The sequence below is a fragment of the Myotis yumanensis genome, unplaced genomic scaffold (genome assembly GCF_028538775.1).
Source record: "Myotis yumanensis isolate MYYU_CA2020_CCGP unplaced genomic scaffold, mMyoYum1.0.hap1 SCAF_1, whole genome shotgun sequence".
NCBI lineage: Eukaryota > Metazoa > Chordata > Mammalia > Chiroptera > Vespertilionidae > Myotis > Myotis yumanensis.
The window spans coordinates 133,249,571-133,272,896 of NW_027223752.1; the positions used below are offsets into that span (position 1 = coordinate 133,249,571).

General features: G+C 44.7%; 1 protein-coding gene across 1 annotated transcript in view; it reads left to right on the plus strand.

The window, feature by feature from the left end:
- The first annotated feature begins 1,155 nt into the window (after positions 1-1,155).
- Positions 1,156-23,326, plus strand: part of LOC139015256 (cyclin-Y-like protein 1) — a 37,455-nt gene continuing 15,284 nt past the window's right edge. The window contains exons 1-3 of the mRNA XM_070422843.1: positions 1,156-1,351; positions 14,152-14,270; positions 21,452-21,549. Of these exons, the coding sequence (XP_070278944.1) occupies positions 1,156-1,351; positions 14,152-14,270; positions 21,452-21,549 (413 nt within the window). The remainder of the gene's footprint in view (positions 1,352-14,151; positions 14,271-21,451; positions 21,550-23,326) is intronic.

Below are 23,326 nucleotides of genomic sequence, written 5' to 3' on the forward strand. Positions count from 1 at the left end.
GGAGGGGCGCAGTCCTCAGAAAGAGCACCTGTTCTTAGGTTTCTGGGGCCTGGAGGGAAAACCTTAAATGTCTGGCGATTGAAGTCTGAGTTTTGTTGTGCGCGTCTCTGTCGTTAAGTGCAGGCACTGCTTACAACATAATCTTCAGTGTTGTCTCAAGCTTCCAAGAGCCATCCAAAATGCTATCTAATGACATTCCTAAGACTTTAGACAATAATATTATTAATAGCATCCAGTTACATCCAGGTTCTGAGGATGTAACTAGATGCTATTTAAAAGAAACTGAAGTTCATCAGGTCATTTCCCATTCCACTGTGGTCTCCACATGTTAATATCTTGCTCATTCTTGTCACCAGACTTATATCCCTTATACTGTTGAATATTAATAATCTCTGTTTCCCTGATTTTTTGAGGTGACCTTTTTCTCCTATTCTTTTAATAAAGGAAAACACTCCCTCTGGTCCTTTGGGGGGGCAACTATTTGATTGAAGGGTTTGTAAATGTATGTACATTTTGCAATTACTGTACACGTCTTTTTCTTCTTGATTTTTTTCTGTTTTTCTCCAAAACGTGTACAGTAACTGAAAAATGTATTCACTTCTTGGCCATCGCCAAGGGCATTTGTAGGTTTCCTGCCCTCCTGACAACATTTGAGTGTGTTTAGGAAATGCTGTTTGGACCCAGAGGCTGGGCCACATGAGTGCGCTGGGAGAGGGGATAGAGGGGCTACAGGGCAGGGAGGACCAGCATTCTGACCCACTGCCTTCCCTGCCAGGTGGGCACGCGGAGGGAACGCTGCCGTGATTGGTCCCTCGTAACCAGGTGACCACAGAATGTGTTCTGGTTGGCTGGGGCCCGCCAGGAGCCCTGCCTTCAGTTGAGAAGCAGCTGTGGCAGGCGGTGGAGCTTAGGCTGTGCTCTCTTCTTGCAGTGGTTGTGATTCTCAGCAGTTGCCTGATCAGCACACCTTTTAAATACGTGAGACTGCTGGCTGTCCTCACAGACTAGTCAACTCTGTGGAGGCAGCAGCAGCTGACAGCTGGGCGGGGTGTCGGGGGCCCCTGGGTTTGCCCTTTTGGGGGTTGGGCGGGGCGGGGGGTGGTTAGGGGGACTGTTGAGTGAAGGCAGTGACAGCAGCACGAGTAGAGGTTCCTCATGGGGAACAAATTCAGCTGCTGCCTGAAGCCCAATGCCAGCCCCAAGGTGGGCCAGAGCTTGGAGTGGGTGAATCCGCACCCTGAGTCTGATGCCTGTGAGGTGACTCAAGCTGCCTGGGCACATGAGGACTTGGGTCTCCTGTTCTGCAAATGCCACCCTGTGCTGCGCCTCAGTAACCGGCAAACGCCCAAAGGTAAGGAGTGGCAGGGGTTCGCTGATCTCAGTCACACCTCTGGGCTCTGCTGACCCCAGGACCCCCTAGATGGGCACCACCTCAGACTCCTCCTTGCCTTCTTTCTGGCATCCCGAACCTTTATTTTTCCCCGGTCATGTCTGACCAGTTTCTTTCCCTGTTCAGTACCCAAATACCCAGTTCTTTCTTCCATCCCCATTCAGCCTGAGACACTCCAGTTGGCCCTTCCTGTTCATGGCTCTCTGTAATGTCTCCTGGGACTCCAGGAAGAATTGTGGGTATATTCTCTCCTTTTTCTCAGTGAAAACTTTAACATCCCAACTTCCAAGGTTCCATCCCATCTCCCTGTCCTTACCTAGACTTTTGGTTCTTAGTGAAGGAATCAGGTAGGGCCCAGTGATACCCTTGTTTCCAGCTGTTAAGACAGTTGATACTCTGAACAGTTCTGCTGCAAAGATTTTAGGGGTTGTTAGGTAAACTCGAAATCGATAACCGACATAGAACCTATATAGTGTTATTACATTGGCTGTTTTCAGTTGCCTGGATAGAAGCTATTTCTTCCTTCCAACTTATAATTTGAACACAGAAGGAAATGGTGGGAGAGGGAACTCAAAATTTCTCGAATCATGTGAAATGTTACTGCCAGTCCTACAGAGAATAGTTGCTTGTTTGTTTTTTTACTTATAGCAGAACCCAGGGAGTTCTGATTACTTTGATATGTCCACGTTGACACAAAATTTCCTCAGTCTTCCTTCAGTGACCTAACAGACTTCCCTGTCACATTGTTTGTCCCAAAGGAGCGGGGATGGTGCACAAGAGTGTTGGTCAAAAGTTTCTAAAGAGAACACACATATGTAGACTTTAGTTTGTAACATAAAGTCTTGGCAGTTAAGATGTAAAATTGTGTGCAAGAATGTTTGTCCTCATCATCTCCCGTACTGCCAGTAGCTTCCTGTTTAACTGTAAGAATGTTGAGGTCAAAGTTCTGAAGACCAGATGCCTGAAGAGGGGTTTGGGGAGTGGAGAAGTGGGAGGAGAGAGGGAGAAGAGTGGAAATATGGTACTTGGTTTAAAATAATTCTGGGTAACAAATATAGCTAATGAAGACTGTGATTTGTGAAGTAGTAAACATACATTTACAAAGATGTTAAAGCCTCTTTGGCCCTTTTTTTTTTTTTCATTTAAATGGTAGAGATTATTTCATAGAGAAAACACATCATAGCTCTTATTCTATTTAAACTCTAGTTTAGCTTTTAATTTCTTTAAAAGTTAGAATAATTAAGCCTAGGGGTTCACCTGGGTGGTCGCTATGTCTTTATAACTGAAAAGTACTCCCTGTTCAGTATATTAAAATAGTATGAAAAAACGAGCAACTTACGTGACTTAATGAATTGTACCTTTAAACACAAAACAAGTGAGAACCTGTGAAATTTTCTGTTCACTCTGTTTGGTGCTATAAGGTAAGCCTCTGTCTGAGTGGTTTTATAAACCAGTTAGTAGATGGGTAGTGTTGGATGAGAGACCAAAATAGGACCTTTATATATTTAAGATTTACAGCTCACTCCCATGTATAGCCCATTTGGTCCTTCTAACTGCAAACAAGTCCCATGTATATTCTTCTATTGCTGATGAAGAAACTGAGACTTAGAGATGTGAACGGATGTGTAACCAGCTGCTGAACAGGACAGGCTGACATGCTGGTGATAGATGTGCCAAATTCCATTTGGTGATGCATACAGCGCTCCTTAGAATGCAGCCTATATGTTATATACTCTCCACAAAGTGAGCCTATTTAACTTGCTCCAGTCTTGATTATTTCCATTTGAAATTATTGTATACAACTCAGAAACAACAATTACCACTCCATCTATGTCTAAAACATCAACAACAACAAACTGATGAACAAAATAGATCCAGAGACATAGAAATATGAAACAGCTGATGAATCTCAGAGGGAAGGCTGGAGTGGGTGGGTGGGTGGGACTAGATCAAGCAAAGAATGCAAGTGAAAACTTTCACATATATGCGTAACCCATGGACACAGACAATAGGGGGGTGACAGCCTGGCGGTGGGCTAGAAGGGGACAATTGTGGAAAATAGGGGACATCTGTAATACTTTGAACAATAAAGATTGAAAAAAATCACTTTGATGAAAGTATAAAAAGTCACTGTCTTGAAAGATTCCCTGTAGATTAAAGCATTGAGCTTTTACACTATCCTTTTAAACGTGCCATGATGAATAGCCCCAAGTAAGCCACAGCTAACTAAATAAGTTCATTTTGTGAATGGAGTTAGAATTAGCCAAATGGTAAAGAACATTTGCCAAATATAGCTCATGATTTGGGCATATTTGATATATTAGCAGGTACCTGACAGTAATTGGCCACAGTTTAATTTGTTTCTTAACAGTGTTTCTAAAATGTGCTGGTAATATCAGCGTGAAAGATAGTAACTGTATTTCTAATTGATAAGTAGAAATGGGGAAACACATAAATAATCCATAGATTATTTAGGTGCAAGTTAGAAAAAAAAGTCTAAGACATAGCCGGGTTTTACTGCATATGTATAGCAAGATTCGGCAATTTTGAATTTTCTGAGTAGAATTTTTATATTGTTGCCTTTACTAAAATTGGCTGATTACCATTACTTAAAACATCTTCCCATGCCCTAACTGGTTTCCCTCAGTGGATAGAGGGTCGGCCTGCGGATTCAAGGGTCCCAGGTTCAATTCCTGTCAAGGGCATGTACCTTTGTTGCGGGCACATCCCCAGTAGGGGATGTGCAGGAGGCAGCTGGTCGATGTTTCTCTCTCACCAATGTTTCTAACTCTTTCCCTCTCACTTACTCTCTGTAAAAGATCAATAAAATATATTTTAAAAAGAGTCTTCCCAACAGGAAGTGATATAAGTTGATGTGTAGCTATTTTTTAAATTACCAATTTTTCTACTCAACAAAATTGTATGCCTTTTCTCTTCTTCCTTCAGGTTTAATCCCTTCTGGCCATCCTGGGGCTGGCACAGTTTTCCGGAAGAAATGTCAAATGATCAGTAAGTCAAGATAGGATTGAGGTCACAGGTTTTTGTTTGAACAAATAAAAAACATTTCAGTTGTTTACATATGAGGATTGAATTTGTGATCTTACATAGTGCTCAAGCAAAGAATCCTGTCCCACATTAGAATTTGAAGCTATTCAAACTCTCTCCCCTATGTAATGCTGCCAGAGTACCTCAGAGGAACAGAGCCCTATAGGGTTCCCAGAAGCCTAGCAAGAGCAGGTTCAACTATGTCAATTTCCTGTGTCTTGTTTGTTTTAGGATAAGAACTAGAACTGTAATACTTTAATGCTTCTGCTTGACTGCTTATTTCCTTAATGTTATGTTCAATCGAGTTTACTTGCTTAAAAAGGCACGAGGATCGAGTCTCAGTTGATTGTGACAGCAGAAGTACAGGCAGGGAAGGGTCCATTTTATTTGCATCCATGCAGCTCAATACAAAGTGGGGGTTTTAACATGCGTTTTCATGGCATGTGTGCATGATTGTCTGGAGCTGATCATTTTGCTTAGGATTGCTGTATTTCTCAGTTTCTTCCAGAGCCAGGGGCTGCTCACCTGTAGAGAGAGGGTGAGAGAGTAAAGGAAGTGCTATCCCGTGCCCCTCTCCTCAGTCCTAAGGAATGTGTGCCTATGATGCCCCTGCCATGTTAAAGGAGGCAGAGTGGGAAACAGAGTTCAGCCCAAGACCCTCTTTGGAGCTTTTATTTTTCTTCAGATCTTTATTAGAGCAAAATGATTTTGTGTGTTGTACACTTGTTTACTTAGCTTAGCCCCATCATTTTAAAGTTTAAATTGGATAGGTTACTTTGCAGTTGAGTAGAGATGCATTTAATTTCTTAGTAAGATATTCTAGGTGGTTACCTAAGTGGTTCAGGATGCTTGCAGGTGCCTGGCCAGAAACTGGTTCTTAGAGCCCTCAACTGTTAGATCCTGGTGGTTCAAGTACAGAGGGTATCCGTGTAGAATTGGAAACTCCGACTGAATAGTGGCTCAGAGGCACAACAGATAAGCTTTTTTGTTAGCCAAGTTTCTCCCCTGGCTTTGCCCTTTGCCCTTTCCTTCTGGACATGAGAGACTTTTATTTGTACCTAAAACAGAATATCCATTAGGTCAAAAGTGTAAAACTTAGTTTTAAGATACTGCTTATGGGACTCATCTTGCCAGCTGCTTTAAATTTTAAATTTTGTTGGAAGTTATAAAAGAAATGGAATAAAATTTGGTCTTATCTATATATATAAAAAGCCAGCAACTAGAACACCATAACGGGTGGGATCAGGCCAGTCATTTTGACGCCCACTGTGGCCAGCGAACTGACCAGATTGTGGGGGGGCTGGCTGGCCAACCTCCTGCAGCCCCTACCCCAGGCCCGAACCACCCCTGCTGGGCCCCCACCACTCCCAGTAGCCTGCAGCTCCTCCCCCAGGATGGTCCTGCCCCTGATTGCTCCCCCTCCCCAATAGGGCACAGGGCTGGCCAGCAAACCTCCTGCAGCTCTAATCCCCAGTCAGCCCACTCCTGATCACCCACCACCACCCTGATCGCCCGTGGCCCCTCCCCACAGCCAGCTCTGCCCCTGATTACCGCCCCCCACACATCCAACCCCTCCCCACAGCTGGCCCTGCCCTCAATTGGCCTTCCCCACCCCAATTGGGGGTGGGGCCTTCTGGCCAATCACCCATGGCCCCTCCCTGCAACCAGCTTGGCCCTAATCAGGCCCCAGTCAGGGCAGCCTGGCCGGCCAACCTTCTGCCATTTCCTCCTCTCAACAGGCCTGCCCACATCTGTCCTGATTGGGGCCTGGCCAGCCAGACTCCACCCTTGCACAAATTCCTTCACTGGGCCTCTAGTTTTGTATATTAGTAATCTTTCAGGAAATCAATAACTTATGTTTTTCTGTGGCATTTGTATCAGTATTGATCAGTTCATTCTTTGTATTCTTAGTGGGAGAAAAGAGGAAGAACAACTATTTCTACCACGTAAGTACATACTGGAAAAGTTATGTAAGAAATTAATAATTTGAATTAAAAATTGTCTGCCATAATTGTTAAAAATCTATTATGAGTCCAGTATCATTAGCATGAACCTGTTTTGGAAGACTTTCTTAATCACTTCTGTTACCTTAATTAACAGGTTTACATATGCAGGAAAGTTTTGGTTTAGTAATGGTCATTTTTTAAGGGGTTCTGACCTTTAAGTTAAATGTCAGTAACATGGTTGTGATAAAAAGATCTACCTTAATTTTGTGCCTTAACTTTTCATTTGTTTTTTAACAAAAGTAACAACCATATCATAGCTACGGCAATTTTTGTGTTATCTATTGACTTGTTGTTTTAGCAGCTGACAGCTTAGCTTCCTCCCTCCAGTGTGGTCTTCTTTCCCTCCTTCTGTTCTCCCAACATGTATCATGGTTGTTAGTAAATCTGAATCAGTGTTTCTGTTATCATGACTATGCAAATGTTTGTTACTGTTGAGCCCTCTAGTTCTCTGGCTGTGCCTTTTCCTTGTATGCCCTTCATTCTTTTGATCAAAAAATGTATACGCACTCTGCACGATTACGTTGGTGTTTATTAACTTACTTGAGGCCACAACATGTGATTCAGGCCCTGGTGGGGATTGGCCCGATGTGGGAGCCGCCAAGCGGCACTCCCATTGTGGGAGTGCACTGACCACCAGGGGGCAGCTCCTGCATTGAGCGCCTGCCCCCCGCTGGTCAGTGCATATCATAGCGACCGGTCATTCCACTGTTTGGTCGTTTTGCACATTAGGCTTTTATTATATAGGATAGTTCATTTTCAAAATTTGAAAGAATCTTCAGAAGTGAATAATTTTGTGAATACCTGTTTTCAAACTGATGACCATTCTGGTCCAGGCACTGCTAACAAAACTAAGCAGTGGAGTTGCAAATGTCAAGAATTAATATTTTTGTCGATATTTGTGTGCCCTCAATTTGTCACCTATTGCTGGTTTTCTATCTCCCCATTAAAAAAAAGTCTAGTCAGAGATTAGAATAAGTTTTCTTTATTCAAAGCATAGTCTGACTTTACCTATTATTTTGAATCAATTAAACCTGAAAAGGAGTGAAAATTGAGTTATCATCTGTTAAAATGTGTATTCATTTTTGGGACCCCCTGGATTACTGAAAGTTGAGCAATGCTACACTTCTTCAGAATAATCCAAACCCTCTCCCTTGTCAACATGATCTCACGTAGTCAAAGGCAGCAGGTAGGCTGGTCTCTCTGATTTCAGAAATAACTGCTTTATATCTAACAATCTAGTAACTTGGCAGAGAAAGATGACTGTTGGACAAAAACTCTACATTTATGCTACATTAACATAATACCTAGTAAGTTTTCATTTTTATGTTGTGGAATTAATTTTTTTAGTGTATTCACTTCTTCTTTTCTATTTTTTTCCCAAACATGCTGTGACTTTTGTCACAGGCCTGTCAAAAATATTTTCCACGTACTGACCACATTTGTTCCATTTGTCATTGGAAGCCATCTCCCCAGCCTTTTATTATCCTCCTCTACTATGAACTTGTTCTCTGAAGGCCTGCTCTGTGTCTGCTTTGAAGCATATTTCTTTAAAGTCATCTGGGATCTCACATACTGCTCTCTTATGTTGGATCCCCGATTTCTTAGATCAGCGATTTTCAACCTTTTTCATCTCATGGCATGCATAAACTAATGACTAAAATTCTGTGACACACCAAAAAAATATGTGTCTTACCAATCTAAAAAAAAAAAAAGTATAATTGTGATTCATTCACTTTTGGCATCTATTGTGGTGTTGGTTGTTGTCATTTTGTTATTTGACAATGTAAGGGAAAAGGTCAGTGCCCCTGCCCAAATAGTCAGGTATTGCATTTTGTAAATATTCTTGCCACACACCAGTGTGCTTGGTGGTACACTGGTTGAAAATCTTTGTCCCATGTTTATGTTTTCCTCTGTATTGTTATTCTCCTTTGTTTCACTGAAGCACTTTTCCTGGGAAAGGATACATGGGCAGAAATTGTTTGAAGATCTAGCCTCTCTGAAATGCCTCCTACTTAACAAAGCAGAGAATTCTAGGTTGAAATTAATTTTTGCAGTTCTAAAGACATTTCTACTGTTTTCTCATTATAGTGTTGCTCTTAAATATATTGGCAATGTATGATACACGGTATATTTGCAATTTCAATAATTTCCTCCACCCTTTCTTCTCTGGAAATGTTTAGAAGCTAATCTATTCCTGGGATTCTGAGGTTTGATGGTATGTGTTGGTATGCACCTTTTCATTTTATTGTGGCCATCAAGACTCCAGGTCTTATCTACTTTCAGGGGATATTTTTGTTTCTTTTATACATTCTTTATTCCTTCTTTTTCCTAACATTCCCATTACTCACACATTGGAACTCTTAGACCAGTATTCCTGGACAAATCTCTAAATATTTCCCCCCTCTTATTTCCCATTTTGTCTTTTTCTGCTTCCTGGAGGTTTCCTTGACTTTGTTCACCAACCTCTTTTTTAAAAAAATTTTATTGATTTCAGAAAGGAATGGAAAAATAGAAACATCAATGATAAAAGGTAATCATTGATTGGCTGCTTTCTACATGACCCCTACTGGGGATTGAGCCCGCAACCTGGGCATGTGCCCTTAACCAGAATCAAGCCCGGGACCCTTTGGTCCGCAGGCCAATGCTCTATCCACTGAACCAAATTGGCTAGGGCCACCAATACTTTATAATTCTGTTTTGTTTATCTAGTTTTTAATTGATAGTGTTCTCTTATATCCTGTCATTTTTTATAGCATTTCATTCTTTTACCAATGCAATGTTTTGCTTTTCTGAAGTTTATTTATTTGTTTGTTTGTTTACTAGAGACCTAGTGTACAAAGTTGTGCTCAGGTGGGGTCCCTCGGTGTTTGGGACCGATGGGGGGGTGCGGCTTGAAGGAGGGAGGGACCTTGGGAAGTTGGCCAGCCAGCCCCCCCTTATTGCCAGCAGCAAGCAAGGCACGGTTAAGGCACGGCCAATTCCATGAGGAATCGGGCTCCCTCCTCCCTCCTGTCTGGGTCCGGGCTGAGGGTGAACCAGATTTGAGGATGTCAGGGCCCCAGCTGCAAGGTCTGGGTCAGTGCGCATCATAGCTACCGGATAGTCGTCCAGTTGTTCCGGTTGTTGGGCTTTTATATAGAGAAAATTTTAATCTTGACCTGAAGATACTTTTCTATTGCTTTTCAGAGAGAGTAGAAGAATGGGAGGAAGAAAGCGGGAGAGGAGATAGAGAGAGAGAGAGAGAGAGAGAGAGAGAGAGAGAAACATCTATGTGAGAAATACATCCACTGACTGCCTCTCAAATGCTCCCCAACCAGGGGAAGGGAGTGAATATAAAACCCAGGTACTTGCCCTTGACTAGGAACCAAACCCTAGAGCTTTTGGTGCAAAGGACAATGCTCTAACTACTGAACATCACTGGCCAAAGGAAGACTGGATCAGGGTGGGGGAAGCCTGCAGGGTGGAAGGGCCACTGGGGCAGGGGCTGTGGGGTTTGCAAGCTGGCCCTGCCCCCAAACTGAGTGGAGGTCCCCAGTGGGGGCAAGGTTGACCTGGGGGAGGGGTCTGGGGCAGTTTGCAAGCTGACCATGCCCCCAATTGGGGTGGGGGTCCCTGCTTGGTGGTGGGACTGGTCAGGGCGAGGGGCTGAGGGTAGTTTTCAGGCCAGCCACAATCCCAATTGGGTTGGGGTCCCCACTGGGGGCGGAGCCGGCCTGGGTGAGGGGCCTAGGTGGTTTGCAAGCTGACCTCATTTTCAATCAGGGTGGGGGGTCCCTGCTGGGGGTGGGGCTGGCCTAGGCAAGGGTCCTAGGGTAGTTTACAGGCCATCCAAGTCCCCTGCTTTGTCAGGACAGTCCTGTGGAAGATGTCCGGTCTAATTAGCATATTACTCTTTTATTAGTATAGACTAGAGGCCTGGTGCACAAAAATTTGTGCACTCAGGTGAGGGGGGGGGGGGGTCCCTCAGCCCGGCCTGTGCCCTCTTACTGTCTGGGACCCCTGGAGAGATAACGACCTGCTGGCTTAGGCCTGCTCCCGGGTGGCAGAGGGCAGGACCAATCCCTAGGTGCAGCCCCTGGTCGGGCTCAGAGCAGGGCTAATTGGGGAGTTGGAGCGCTGCCCCCTGTCATGCACAGAGCAGGGCGGATCAGGGGGTTGGGGTGCCACACCCTGTCACACTCAGGGCAGTTCCGATGGGGAGGTTATGGCTCTACCCTGTCAGACACAGAGCAGGGCCCGTGGGGGGTGGGGTTTGGGCACTGCACCTGTCAAACACAGAGCAGGGCCGATCAGGGGGTTGGGGCGCCTCACCCTGTTACACACAGAGCCACAGGGCAATCAGGCTGTTGGGGAGCTCCCCCCTATCAGGCACAGAGCAGGGCTGATCAGGGGGTTGGGGCACCTTCCCCTGTCACAAACAGAGCAGGGTGATCAGGGGGTTTGGGCGCTGCCCCCTGTCACGCTGATCCCATTGCCTGGAGGCCTCGCGGCTCCACTGATCCCGGTGCTGGGAGGCATATTACCCTTTTACTATATAGGATAGAGGCCTGGTGCACGGGTGGGGGCCGGCTGGTTTGCCCTGAAGGGTGTCCTGGATCAGGGTGGGGGTCCACACTGGGGTGCCTGGCCAGTCTGGGTGAGGGGCTGAGGGCTCTTTTCAGACTGGCGGGTGACTGAAGCTCCCAACCGCTCCTTTTATTCTTTTTCTTTTTTTAATTTTGGGCCAGCTTTAGCTCTGAGGCTTGGCTCCAGCTCTTAGGCCTCAGCTGCTGAAAGCAGGTATCTGGCTTATTTGGGTTCTATCATCGAAACACTGTTTCAACTCCAGCTCTGAGATCCCGGCTGGCTGAAAGCAGGTTTCTGGAGTTTGTTTAGCTTCTATATTTGTAACAATGTTTCAAACTGCAAGCTCAGAGGCCTGCAGCAGCAGGCGGGGAACGTTGGAGTCCTCCATCACTGAAGTAAGCAAGCCTCATGTTTGCTTCAAGCTGCCTGGCTGCCGGCCGCCATCTTGGCTGGCTGTTAATTTGCACATTGCCCTGATTAGCCAATGGGAAGGGTTGCGGAGGTATGGCTAATTACCATGTTTCTCTTTTATTAGATAGGATAGGACAACCCATTTGCTGATACCACAGATTCTAAATTGTTCTATGAAAATAATAACTAAGAAATATGATGCTCTTAGCATGTAGATTTTAGGAAATGCTTTCAATCTGCTTTTTGTTTATAAGTTCAGATTTTTTAAATTAAATTCATTGGGGTGACATTGGTTAAAATCCTTATTTAGATTTCAAGTTTACATGTCTCTGATACATGATCGCTACATTGCATTGTGTGTCCACCACCTAAAGTCAAATAATCTTCCCTCAGCATATATTTGGTCCCCTTTACCCTTTACTTACCCCCACACCCTTTCCCTCTGGTAAACACCATACTGTTCTCTATGTCTATGAGTTTTAGTTTTATTTTCCACATATGAATGAGAGCATATGCTTATTAGCTTTTTCTGTCTGACTTCATTTAGAATATAATACCCATGTTGTGACAAATGGCAGTACTTCCTCCTTTCTTATGGCTGAGTGGTAGCATCATACACACACACACACACACACACACACACATGCACGCGCACACGCACACCACATCTCCTTTATCCAAACATTTACTGAAGGACACTTTATTTTCATGTTTTGGCCATCAGGAATAATGTTACAATGAACATATATCTTTGCAAATAAATGTTTTTCAATTTTTCTGGTAGATAACCAAAAGAGGGGTTGTCGGATCATATGGTAATTCTATTCTTGTTTTTGTGAGGTAATTCCATACACTTTTCCATAGTCGATGTATAGTTTATGTTCCTACCAGCAGTGAATGAAGGTTCCTTTTTCTCCATAACTTCTACAACACTTGTGATTACCATTCTGCTTTGGTCTGTCTTTCTTGTTGGCTTCCTTCAGATGTGTGGTGGTCCCCGGCTGTCTTTTTATATCTAACAAAAGGCCCAGTACACAAAATTCGTGCACTGGGGGGTGGCGGGGGTTGTCCCTGAGCCTGGTTGCACCCTCTCCTATCTGGGACTTCCCCCTCATCACAGTCCAGGACTGCTGGCTCCTAACCACTCGCCTGCCTGCCTGCCTGCCTGCCTGATTGCCCCTAACCACTTCTGCCTGCCAGCCTTATCACCCCCTAACCACTCTCCTGCCAGCCTGTTTGCTCCCTAACCGCTCCCATGCCGACCAGATTGATATCTAACTGCTCCCCTTACAGCCCGATCACCCCCAACTGCCCTCCCCTGCTGGCCCAATCGCCCCCAACTGCCCTACAGGCCTGGTCAGCTCCAATTGCCCTCCCCTGCAGGCCTGGTCACCCCTAACACCCTCCCCTGCAGGCTTGGTCACCCCTAACTGCCCTCTCCTGCTGGCCTGTTTGCCTCCAAATGCCCACCTTGCCGACCTCATCACCTTCAACTGCCCTCCCCTGCCAGCCACCTTGTGGTGACCATCTTGTGGCAGCCATCTTGTGACAACGTCGTGTGACACTACCTAGGCTTTTATTATATAGGATATGTTAAGATGAGGCAGTAGGCAGGATTTCAACAGGTACTTGATAGTAAGGTTTGAGTTGGCACTTAGACTCCTAGGCATGATAATTTGCCTAGCCTTTGCTATTGAACTTAAATGTGAGGAACCCTGGGTTCTCTGTTCTATTCCATTAGTCTATTTGTCTTTTCTTGTCCCAGTACCAGGCAGTTGTGAGAACCATGTCTTGCTGATATAGCTTCATTTCTGGTATTGTGATCCTTCCAACTTTGTTCTTCTTTCTCAGCATTGCTGTGGTTATTCAGGGTCTTTTTTTATTCCATATAAATTTTAGAAAAGTTTGTTAAAGATCTTTGAAATGTGCAATTGGTATTTTAATGGGGATTGCATTGAATCTGTAGATTGCTTTGGGTAGTATGGACATTTTAATGATGTTGATTCTACCAATCCATGCGCATAATATGTTCTTCCATTTGTTTAGATCTTCCTCTATCTCTTTTTTCAATGTCCTATAGTTTTCTGAGTAGAGGTCTTTTACCTCCTTAGTTAAATTTATTCCCAGTTTTCTTAATTTTTTTGGTGCACTGATAAATGGGATTTTTTTTTCATTTCTCTTTCTGTGAGTTCATTATCCTATATAATAAGAGAGAAACATGCAAATTAACCATCTCTCGGCTACACCCAAGCCACGCCCACAAGCCAATCCGAGTGACTATGCAAATTATCCAACAAGGATGGCGGTTAATTTGCATACGCAAGTGTCAACTGCCCCAGAAGGCAATGGTGGCAGCAGCCGCGGGCTCCTGGGACCTTCACCAGCCCCAGGAGGCAAGCCAAGCCACACCCATGGGCTCCCAGGACTTTCACCAACTCTGGAACCATCACCTCTGCTATGCTCACCAGCCAATCAGGATGAGTATGCAAATTAACCTAACAAAGATGGCAGGCCTGTGGGCAGCGTGCATGTGCATAGGCACCGAGCGCCTTGGGGCAGGTGTCTCACCCTGGCCGCTCTGTGCCAGTGTACAATGCGTGGAGGCATGGAGCGCCTGGCCACAGCAGGGCAGGATGCCTGGCTTCCACTCCATCCCAGCCGTTGTGGGTAGGTGAGCAGCGCGCGCCAGCGTCCTGCCCCGCCCAGACTGCTCTGGGCCTGTGGTCTGGACAGAGGAGGGCGGCCAGTACTCCCCACATGGTGGCAATGGCAGCCGTGAGCGTGCCATCCGGAGCCTGTGGGTCGAGGTGAAGTGCCAAGGAGTGGCTGCACAAGTCCCACCTCCTGGCCCAGTAGGTGTGTGATCACAAGGACAGCCACCGTGGAGGGCCAGATTGACGTCCTCCTGGCCACACCCTGGGGGTTTGCATATCTGCAAAGCCATAGGCCTCCGGTGTACATATCCTCTCCTCCCCCCCTTGCATGCGAACATCCCGCAAGGTGTTGTCACCCTTGTGCGCCTGCAACAGTCCTGGAACAAGGCGTCCACAAGTTCCCCCCGCCCCTCCACTGCACTTCCATCAACCCTAGCATGCCTAAGACCCCACAGGATGTGCACTCGTCCCCTCCGACATGCTCATGTCCTTTGGAGAGTGGCTGAGTGTTCTGGGTGCTGAGGGTAGGCGCCTGTGAGATTACAGTGAGAGGGTGGAGTGGAGATGCCCTGTTCCCGTGGAGGCCAGTGCAGCTTGAAATCACCTCTGTGGGGCTAATGCAGGTGCCTAGGTGGGAGCAGGTGCAGACAGACACACCTGGTGGGCACGGGCGGCCCTCACTGAGGTGCCTTTGGTCAGCATTCAAGATCAAGAATCCAGAGGAGGCGAAGAGGTTCGTCCTCTCAGTGAAACAGTGGGATAGTCGGGGTGATTGCAGAGGAGGAATGTGCACTTTGGGTGCCAGCACCCATGAGCAAAGGCTGGCCTGACTGAGCCTCGCTCGTATGGGTCCTAGCGCACACCTGCCAGGCGGCGGGTGACAGAATGTGCTTTTCCGAGTTAATGAGAGAAAACATTGATTCTTCCGCTGCCCGTGAAGGTGGAAAGTGAAGAGGGGAGACATGCGGAGAGTGAGCGAGGTTCCCTGTCTGGGGCTTCCAAATCCGCTGTTGGTTCCTTTCACCGCTGACTAGAGATAGACAGAGTGTCCTCCCAAAATGTATACACACTTTGAATACCTACTAATTCCAATTGTTTTAAGCATGAGAAGAAAGAAACAACAGTGGAGCTGTCATCTGTTAAAAGTGTGGGAACAAACAGGCAGTCAGACATTCCCCGAGGTGTCCTGGATTGGAGACGGTGCAGGCCATACTGAGGGTCCCCCTTTCCCTCCCACCCCCATGCATGAATTTCTGCACCGGGCTACTAGTCTATATATATAAAGAGCCAGGGTCCATAATGTACAAAACAACTGAAGGGACGACCAAACACCGCACTGCACATGCAGCAGGCTCGGGGGAGCAGGGACTGGAGAGCAGGCTGAACTGCTGACCTCTCAGAAAACGGGAGAGACAGGGCTGATCAGCTGCTGTAGGTTCTGGTGAGGCCCAGAGAGCGAAGCAGGGTCTGATCCGCAGCCTCTGTGGCAGCTGCTGATCAGCCCTTGCCTCTCTCTCTCTGGGCCTCACCAGGAGCCTCAGCTCTCTCTCTCTCTGAGAGGTCAGTGGTTCAGCCTGCTTGCCAGAAACCTAGGGTGGCTGCTGTTCAGCCACGCCTCTCTGATCAAGCCCAGAGATAGGCCCAGAGATGCTGACTGGCAGAGAAAACGACCAATCAACCAAATCTGGCTGAACTGCGAGGAACCAATGGCTGATTAGGAGGCAGAGCTTTTGATGCTGACTGGCATAGAAACTGACCAATCAAAACCTAATCTGGGTGAACTGTGAAGGCAGAACTTAAGGGAGGAGAGGTTTTAAGGGCAAAGGTTGTTTGGTGTAAGGTGTAAAGTGTAAGAAAGCGGTTCAATTTTTTAATGATAAGTTTGGCTGTACAGTGCATAGGGCTGGCTCTCAATCAAGATACTGTGATTATGTATTTTTGTCTGCCAAGTGCATCTCCTCCTGCTGAAAAAGGCTTCCCTCCCCCCTTTCAGCAATCCTATCCTATATAATCTATTTATACTAATAAAAGGGTAATATGTTAATTAGACTGAGTTGACCCACCATCTTCTGGACATCCAACTTCCTTCTGGACAAAGCCATGGTGGTAGGGGCCAAGGCAGATGCAGTTAGGGGTATTCAGGCTGGTAGGGGAGGATAGTTGGGGGTGAGATTATGCTGGCAGGGGAGAGCAGTTGGAGGCAACCAGGCCAGCAGGGAGGGCCATTGAGGGCAAGATCAGCCCATCAGTGGAGGGCAGTTGAGGGTGATCGGGTTGGCTGGGGAGGGCAGTTGGGGGCGATTGGGCCAGCAGGCAGAAGCAGTTAGGGGCAATCAGGCAGGCAAGCAGGCGAGTGGTTAGGAGCCAGCAGTCCCAGATTGTGAAAGGGATGTCCAACTGCCGGTGTATGGATTGGGCTTAAACGAGCAGTCGGACAACCCCTAGAGTTTCCAGGTTGGAGAGGGTGCAGGCTGGGCTGAGGGACACCACCCCCAGTGCACAAATTTTATGCACCGTGCCTCTAGTGGTGCTATAAAAAAGAAGGAACTTTTACCATTTGCAACAGCACAGATGGAACTGGAGAGCATTATGCTAAGCGAAATAAGCCAGTCAGAGAAAGATAAATATCACATGATCTCACTCATATGTATGATATAATGATGAACATAATTTGATAAACAAGAATAGATCCAGAGACAAATGGCAGTGGGGAGGGGGGGTGGTAAGAACAGAAACCAAAGGACTCATATGCATACATATTAGCATAACCAATGGACACAGACACTGGGGTGGTAGGGGCTTTCCCACCCAGGGTGGGAATGGCAGGGACAGTCAATTGGGGAAAAAGTAGACATGTAAAACTTTAGACAATAAAAAACAATAATAATAATCAGTAAATCTAACGAACCGCTTCCCTTTCTTGAAAAGATTGTAAAAGTCAATCTATTCTACCATTTGTTCTGAATGAGTGAACATACAGTAGGATTTTTGCCTTGTGTATTCTAGTGACCTACTGAAATACCTACAAAGACTACCTTGTCATTAGCATTTAGGCTCTTTGATTCTTTTTTAGTATTTGCATTTTTATCTCTATGGTTTTCTGTGGAGTTTATTGAGTTTATTGAGGTTGTAAGCCAGCAACAGTAAAGTTTTAACCATAAAGAACAATTGTTTTACATATTCAAGCAAGATGAGAGGAACATAATCATCTGGCAGCCAGTATATCCAGGATTTGCTACGAGATTTAATTCTGCCACCATAGTGGGTACTAGATACTTGGTACTGGAAATTTTGAAAAATTGGGAGTAGACCTGGACTGATGGGGAAGTACTCAGTGTTGCTTTGATTGGACCTAACAGTACTATACTGTAAAGTGTTGCTTTACTAAATGAACCCCCATAGACCTGTGAGCCCATGTCTGATTAAAAATTTTCAGTGTTTTAGCACTATTTTCAAATAGAACACAATGTACATTTATAATGGAAAAAAATTTAAGTAGAGGAAATGGGAGCAAATATCACCCAAAGTTTTACTAACTAGTCTATATTTTGGTGCATTTATTCCTATTCTTTTTGCTCCCCCCTATATAGGTTTCTGGTCATAATTGACTTTATTATGGTGTATTATATGCCATATTGCAGCTGTATAGTAGTAAACCTTCCATTTAGAAATAAAGTATTTGGATGAGTTTTCATATTTTAAGCTGTATTTGTCTGATGAGATCCGAAAAGTAAAGTATGTGTTAACTGCATGGCTTAAGAAACATATCAGAGTTTTAGCTATAGTTAAGATATTTCTAGCTTGAAGGAGAATTTATTCCTCCAAATAGTGATTGTTTTCAAATTATGCCATCTGGAGCTTCTGGTTACTGAGGAGTCAGTGGCTTTAAAGGGAAGCATCTGAAACAGGCAAAATGATATTTTATCTATAATAATAAAAGTATAATATACTAATTTGACCCCACATCCTCCCGGACAACCATCTTCCAGGTGAAGCCAGGGCTGTGAGGGAAGCCTGGGTCCCGGGTGCCAGAGGGAAGCTGGTGCTGGCAGCCAGGGAAAGGAAGGCCTACTCCTGCATGAATTTTCTGTATCTGGCCTCTAGTATAATATAAAGATATTTCTGATTATTGGATACTGGCAGTTTTTAAATGCTCTGTATTTTAAAAGATATCAACCAGATAATCTCCCTTCCTGTCTTTTGTGTATATGAGGGGCACACTGGTGGGAAAGTATGACAGCATGATGAAAGCTATTTTACAGGAATATGAGGAAGGAAGGCTTATCTGAGTTAGTTTATAATAACACAAGAAAACTGATTCAGTAGGCAGTGAGGCAGACACGAACAGAGTAGGAACGATAGGCCAAGTATGTCACCAAAGTAGAAAGCTGTTGGTGCCTAGCAATGGGCAAAACTGGGAAACCAAGTATTGTAGGGTGGGACCTCACCCAAGGGTGACCTTTCCTCCCTTAGCATATCACTGGTCATGCAGTTTACAACCCCTGAACTTTCATATCGCTGGTCCCCTCACTTTTCCTCCCCCAGCATATGGACACCCTTAAAGAGAAACAATGGGCCCAGAGAATAGCCTCATACAACTTCCATGCATGCCCTTGCATCCTGACTCCCGTAGCATTAAGCCCTGAGGACAAAAGAGGTTCTGGCCTGATTCTAAAAATCTTAGTAACAAAGCCTCCGGTCTGCTGAGCTTAGAGACAGAGTTTTGGTCAAAGTAGAAGTAATATCTAGGCCTCAGTTGGTTTCAGCTTCAGGCCCAGCTTAGGTCCCCTAAGACCGTCCCTAAAATTTCTGCCTTTAGGTAAAAAGCCCTTAAGATGAAGGACCCAGCACCTGTGCTCTCTCTCCCTTGAGCATGCCTGTAGTTTTCCCCGCCCTCTTCTCAGGTTCTCTCACTCTGGAGCATGCCCTTGCCTTCCCCGTCTTGTTCCCCTGGGCTGGTATATTCTTCCTTCCTTTCTTCTAAGTTCCAGGGGCCCTTCTTCTGCCTCTGTAACTTGTGTGTGGAGCCCACACAGCAACACTGGCTCACTTCTACCTCTGTGACTTTCTAAATATACTTTCTCTTATAATTTAAGTTCTTGGCTCTAAATTCTTAATCAGCCAAACTCAACGACAAAAGTCAAACATCTGGTGCCATTTTGCCACTAACAAAACGAAGCTTATTAAAATTGTTGGTATTCTGTCATATTAAAGAATACTACTATTACTTTCAACTACTTACAGTGACTAGAATTGGGTTTTGGTTTTACTCTAAGAGGATTTTTGTAACATCGTTTGGGCTATTTCCGTATTTGATTATTGCTGTATTGTTGGGCTCTTAAATCAATGGATACTTCTAAAAGACATGAATATTTCTAGTGTTTTAAAGATAATTTATTCTCTAGCATATCTCAAAAAATCATTGTCATATGTCTGACACCACTGCAGGTAAATTCTAATTTGTATCAGTAGGAGGATTTGCCTTCCAGTTGCAATAGATTTTAGACAATTGGTCAAACACTTGTCGCACGCTTAACTTGCCCCAGTTTCTGTGCTGAGAAGGTTGGAAGTATAAGAGGAGTGAAAGTCCTGTCTTCCCTAGAGAAGCTCACTTTTTATGAGAGGGATGCCCTAGAAGCAGTTGATACCATGTAACAAGTAGTAACTCAGGTGTGTGAGTACAGAGAAAGGGACAGTTGTTTCGTGTGGCTGCTGGCAGAGGTGTCCTGGAGGTAGATGGGAAGTGGGGTTAACCTTGCTGAGAAACAGTGGAAGAAAAATGCCTTGTAGTCAGAGAGAGCAACTGAGTGAGTCGGGGTCCTGATAAGTATCATGTAGCTTAGGGAATCTATATATATAAAAGCCTAAGCAACCGAACAACCAGTAGCTATGATGCATACTGCCCACCAGGTGACAGTCACTCAATGCAGGAGCTGCCCTCTGGTGGTCAGTGTGCTTCCACAGCCAACGTCCCACAAACCCTCCCCCCACCGGCCAGCCAGCCTGACGGCCCCAATGGCCTGGCCAATCTCCCGCAGTCTCTCCATTGGGCCGGGCAAACTCCCATAGCCCCTCCCCCAAGGTGGCTGGCCAACCCTTTGCAGCACCTCCCGCTGACCAAGCAACTTCCCATGGCCGTAACCCAAGGCCGGTTGACCAACATCCCACGTTTCCTCCCTCCAGCTGGCCCCAATGGTCCTGATTGGAACCTCCAATGACCCCTCCCCTGGTCAGCTAGCCCCAGTGGCCCCGATCAGGCTGGCTGGCCAACCTTTCATGTCCCGTCCCACCTGCCAACCTCCCACAGCCCCAATCAGCCCTGATTGAGGTACCCTACTCGTACATGAACTCATGCATTGGATCTAGTTTATATATATATAAAAGCCTAAGAGACCGTTACAACCAGTCAACCCGTCGCTATGATGCCCACTGACCACCAGGGGGCAGACACTCAATGCAGGAGCTGCCCCTGGTGGTAAGTGTGCTCCCAAAGCCAACCTCCTGTGGCCGGCCAACCTCCCATAGTCCCTCCCCCTGGCTGGTTGGCCCTGATCAGCCCGGATCAGGACTGGGCAAGACAGCCCCAATCAGCCCTGATTGGCGGGCAGGCCAAGGGACCCCCCTACCTGTGCATAAATTTGTGCACCAGGTCTCCAGTAGAATTTGTAATATCATGTTAAGTACCGTATTATCTGAGGTTCTCTTTTGAGTAATGTAATAATAGTCTTATTTCAACATGAGGAGAGAGTTAAATTCTCAGAGTTGTTTGATCTATTTTTGGATGTGAGAGAATCTTAAAACAATACTTTTTAATTCTCAAGGTAAGGAAACTGAGGCCCAGAGAGAACTCTGGTCCCTAACTTGTGAGCCGCAGGCCAGCCCCAGCACACACACACCTCTGCCTCAGATACATGTATTTTGTCACACTGTCTCCTGAACTAACATTTATTATTGGCTTTTATGTACTTTAGTAAAAGCTCTTGCTTCAATATTATAGAAGGCAGTATGTCTTAATGTAGAAAATAAATAGTAGAAATAGAAATCTTGGCAGGATTCATTTCTCAAGGAAAAAACACTAAAATCTTATTTTAAATGTTTTACATTGTTATAAAGGGAATTAATCATAGGTGTTTGCCAAGTTGGATTATAGGTAGTATGTCCAGGGCAGCATTTTATGACCCCTTCGTCAATTCTCATCGTTGGAAGTGAGAGCATGCAGTGTGTTTACTGCAGAGCTGCACATGGTATTGCACTGAAGCAGTTCATAGGGTATGAGAACAATTGTAATGCTTAATTGTCTGACATTTTAACCGAGGAAAAACACACTTTTGTAGGTTTAAGTTACTGTGATATTTTCTTCTGCTCCCCTTCCCATTCAGGTGTCTCCTGGTCACCTTAGGGAAAAGTACAGCTCGTGTGCTACAGTATTTGTAGACAGCACTATTTCTCAGTCTGATTTGAAAATCACCTTGCAGTGGTGAGTACAAATAGGGGACAGACCCCTTATCCTGCCCATATGTACTTTCATTTGATTGTCCTTTTCAGTGCTCAGGTTAAAACACTGGTGTCAATTATATATTGATTTCCACTTCCATTTTAATCTTAGAGTGAATGGAAGAAGGGAAACCCACTTAACAATTGAAAAATCCCCCCAAAAGTGTTTATCTTTACTTGAGGCATTACTGTTCCTGAGACATTGTTGAACACAATGAAAGGAGAGGTGCGTTTTACTGAATGTTTCTGGAATAAAGTATTTCTTCATGAGATACAGGCCTAAAACCATGTGTACTACCCTGGAAGCTGCTCTTGGAAGAAGGGACAGCTTGTCCCCTACTGGCACCAGCGTGTATCTGCAATTACAGTTCATTGGATTGTGTCAGGTTTCCCCCATCCTACTTTCTTTTTTCCTGCACTATTTCTATATTGAAATGCAGTCTCCTTCCAGGAAAAATGCATCAAAGCAGTCTAAAGGAACAACTTTTCAAGATAATTTCTTTGAGGATTAAATTTGTTCAACTGAGGTTTTAATTTCATAGATGAATTAAATTTAGTTATATATATGTATGTATAGATATATATTTACACATCTTCAAGAAACTACATTATATCGATCCATATATAACAAAATCAAAGCAAAAAATCATGAGAGAGGTGAAGTTTGGGAAATATAGTCACAGTCAGGTTTACGCTTAAGCAAACATAACAGTGTCATGATGGTGAAAACTATTCACTAAATTCTGTGAGTTCATAGTCCACAATTGGAGATGCACTTTAAAAACACCCTAATATGAAACTTTCAAGCTTACTTAATAGCAAAATAAAACCAAACTAGGATCTAGAGCTTCCTGAACCCCATTGGTGGTGTCCAAGGATCATTATTGGTGTCTCTCCAAGATGAGAGGGTTGACTTTCCAGAACACAGTTTGGGAAATTCTACCTGAAAATATTAATATCCTCATTCCTGATTTTATTTTTCAGTCCTAAGACATAATTTATTTATAAACTTAATTTTGTTTATATTGTATCAGCTTTTTTGGCTAATTAAATTCTCAGTAACTTCTACTTTAATTGTAACAGCCAGTTCACAATCATAATAATGTAAGTTTCTTCTCTCATAACAACAGTTGAGATCAAATTGAGTTTCAGCAAAACTGGAGCCCGTCTCTCTCTAAAGTCCTGAGCTTTGGCACCCAACTCACAATCACTGAGTCTTTTTCTTCAGTCTGGCCACTAAATCCGGGAGTAAAAACCAGTCCTTTCTGGCTGCATTTCATAGCTTCTTTTGAATTAGATGATTCTGGTGTTACAATATATAATTCAAGAGTTGTTTTGAAGATTAGCCTTACTTAGACAAGTGGGTGTTACGCCTTTTCCCTCCAAATTCGTCTAATTTTTGGAAGTACAGTAAATTTTCATTTGCTCTTATCAAGTTTTGAAAATGATCATTCAGTACATTTACTATTGGTAAATTAAAGGTTTAGTGAGAATATTAATAGAGCTCATTAGCTTTTAGGAATGGTTTTGAAAAAATGTTTATTCTGGGGTAATAGTGCATTGTTCTCAATGGGATGGGAGAGCCTTATTAGAATCACTTACACAATTTTTGTCTAAATGTGTCTCTAAACACATGCATTCCATTTCTCCTTCCCTAACACACTCTGTCACTCTCACAAGCCTTCTGATAAGCTGAGGAGGGATGGAAGGCATTTTTATGTGGAGAAAAGCATTTGGGATGATTTTGATTTTAACTCTAC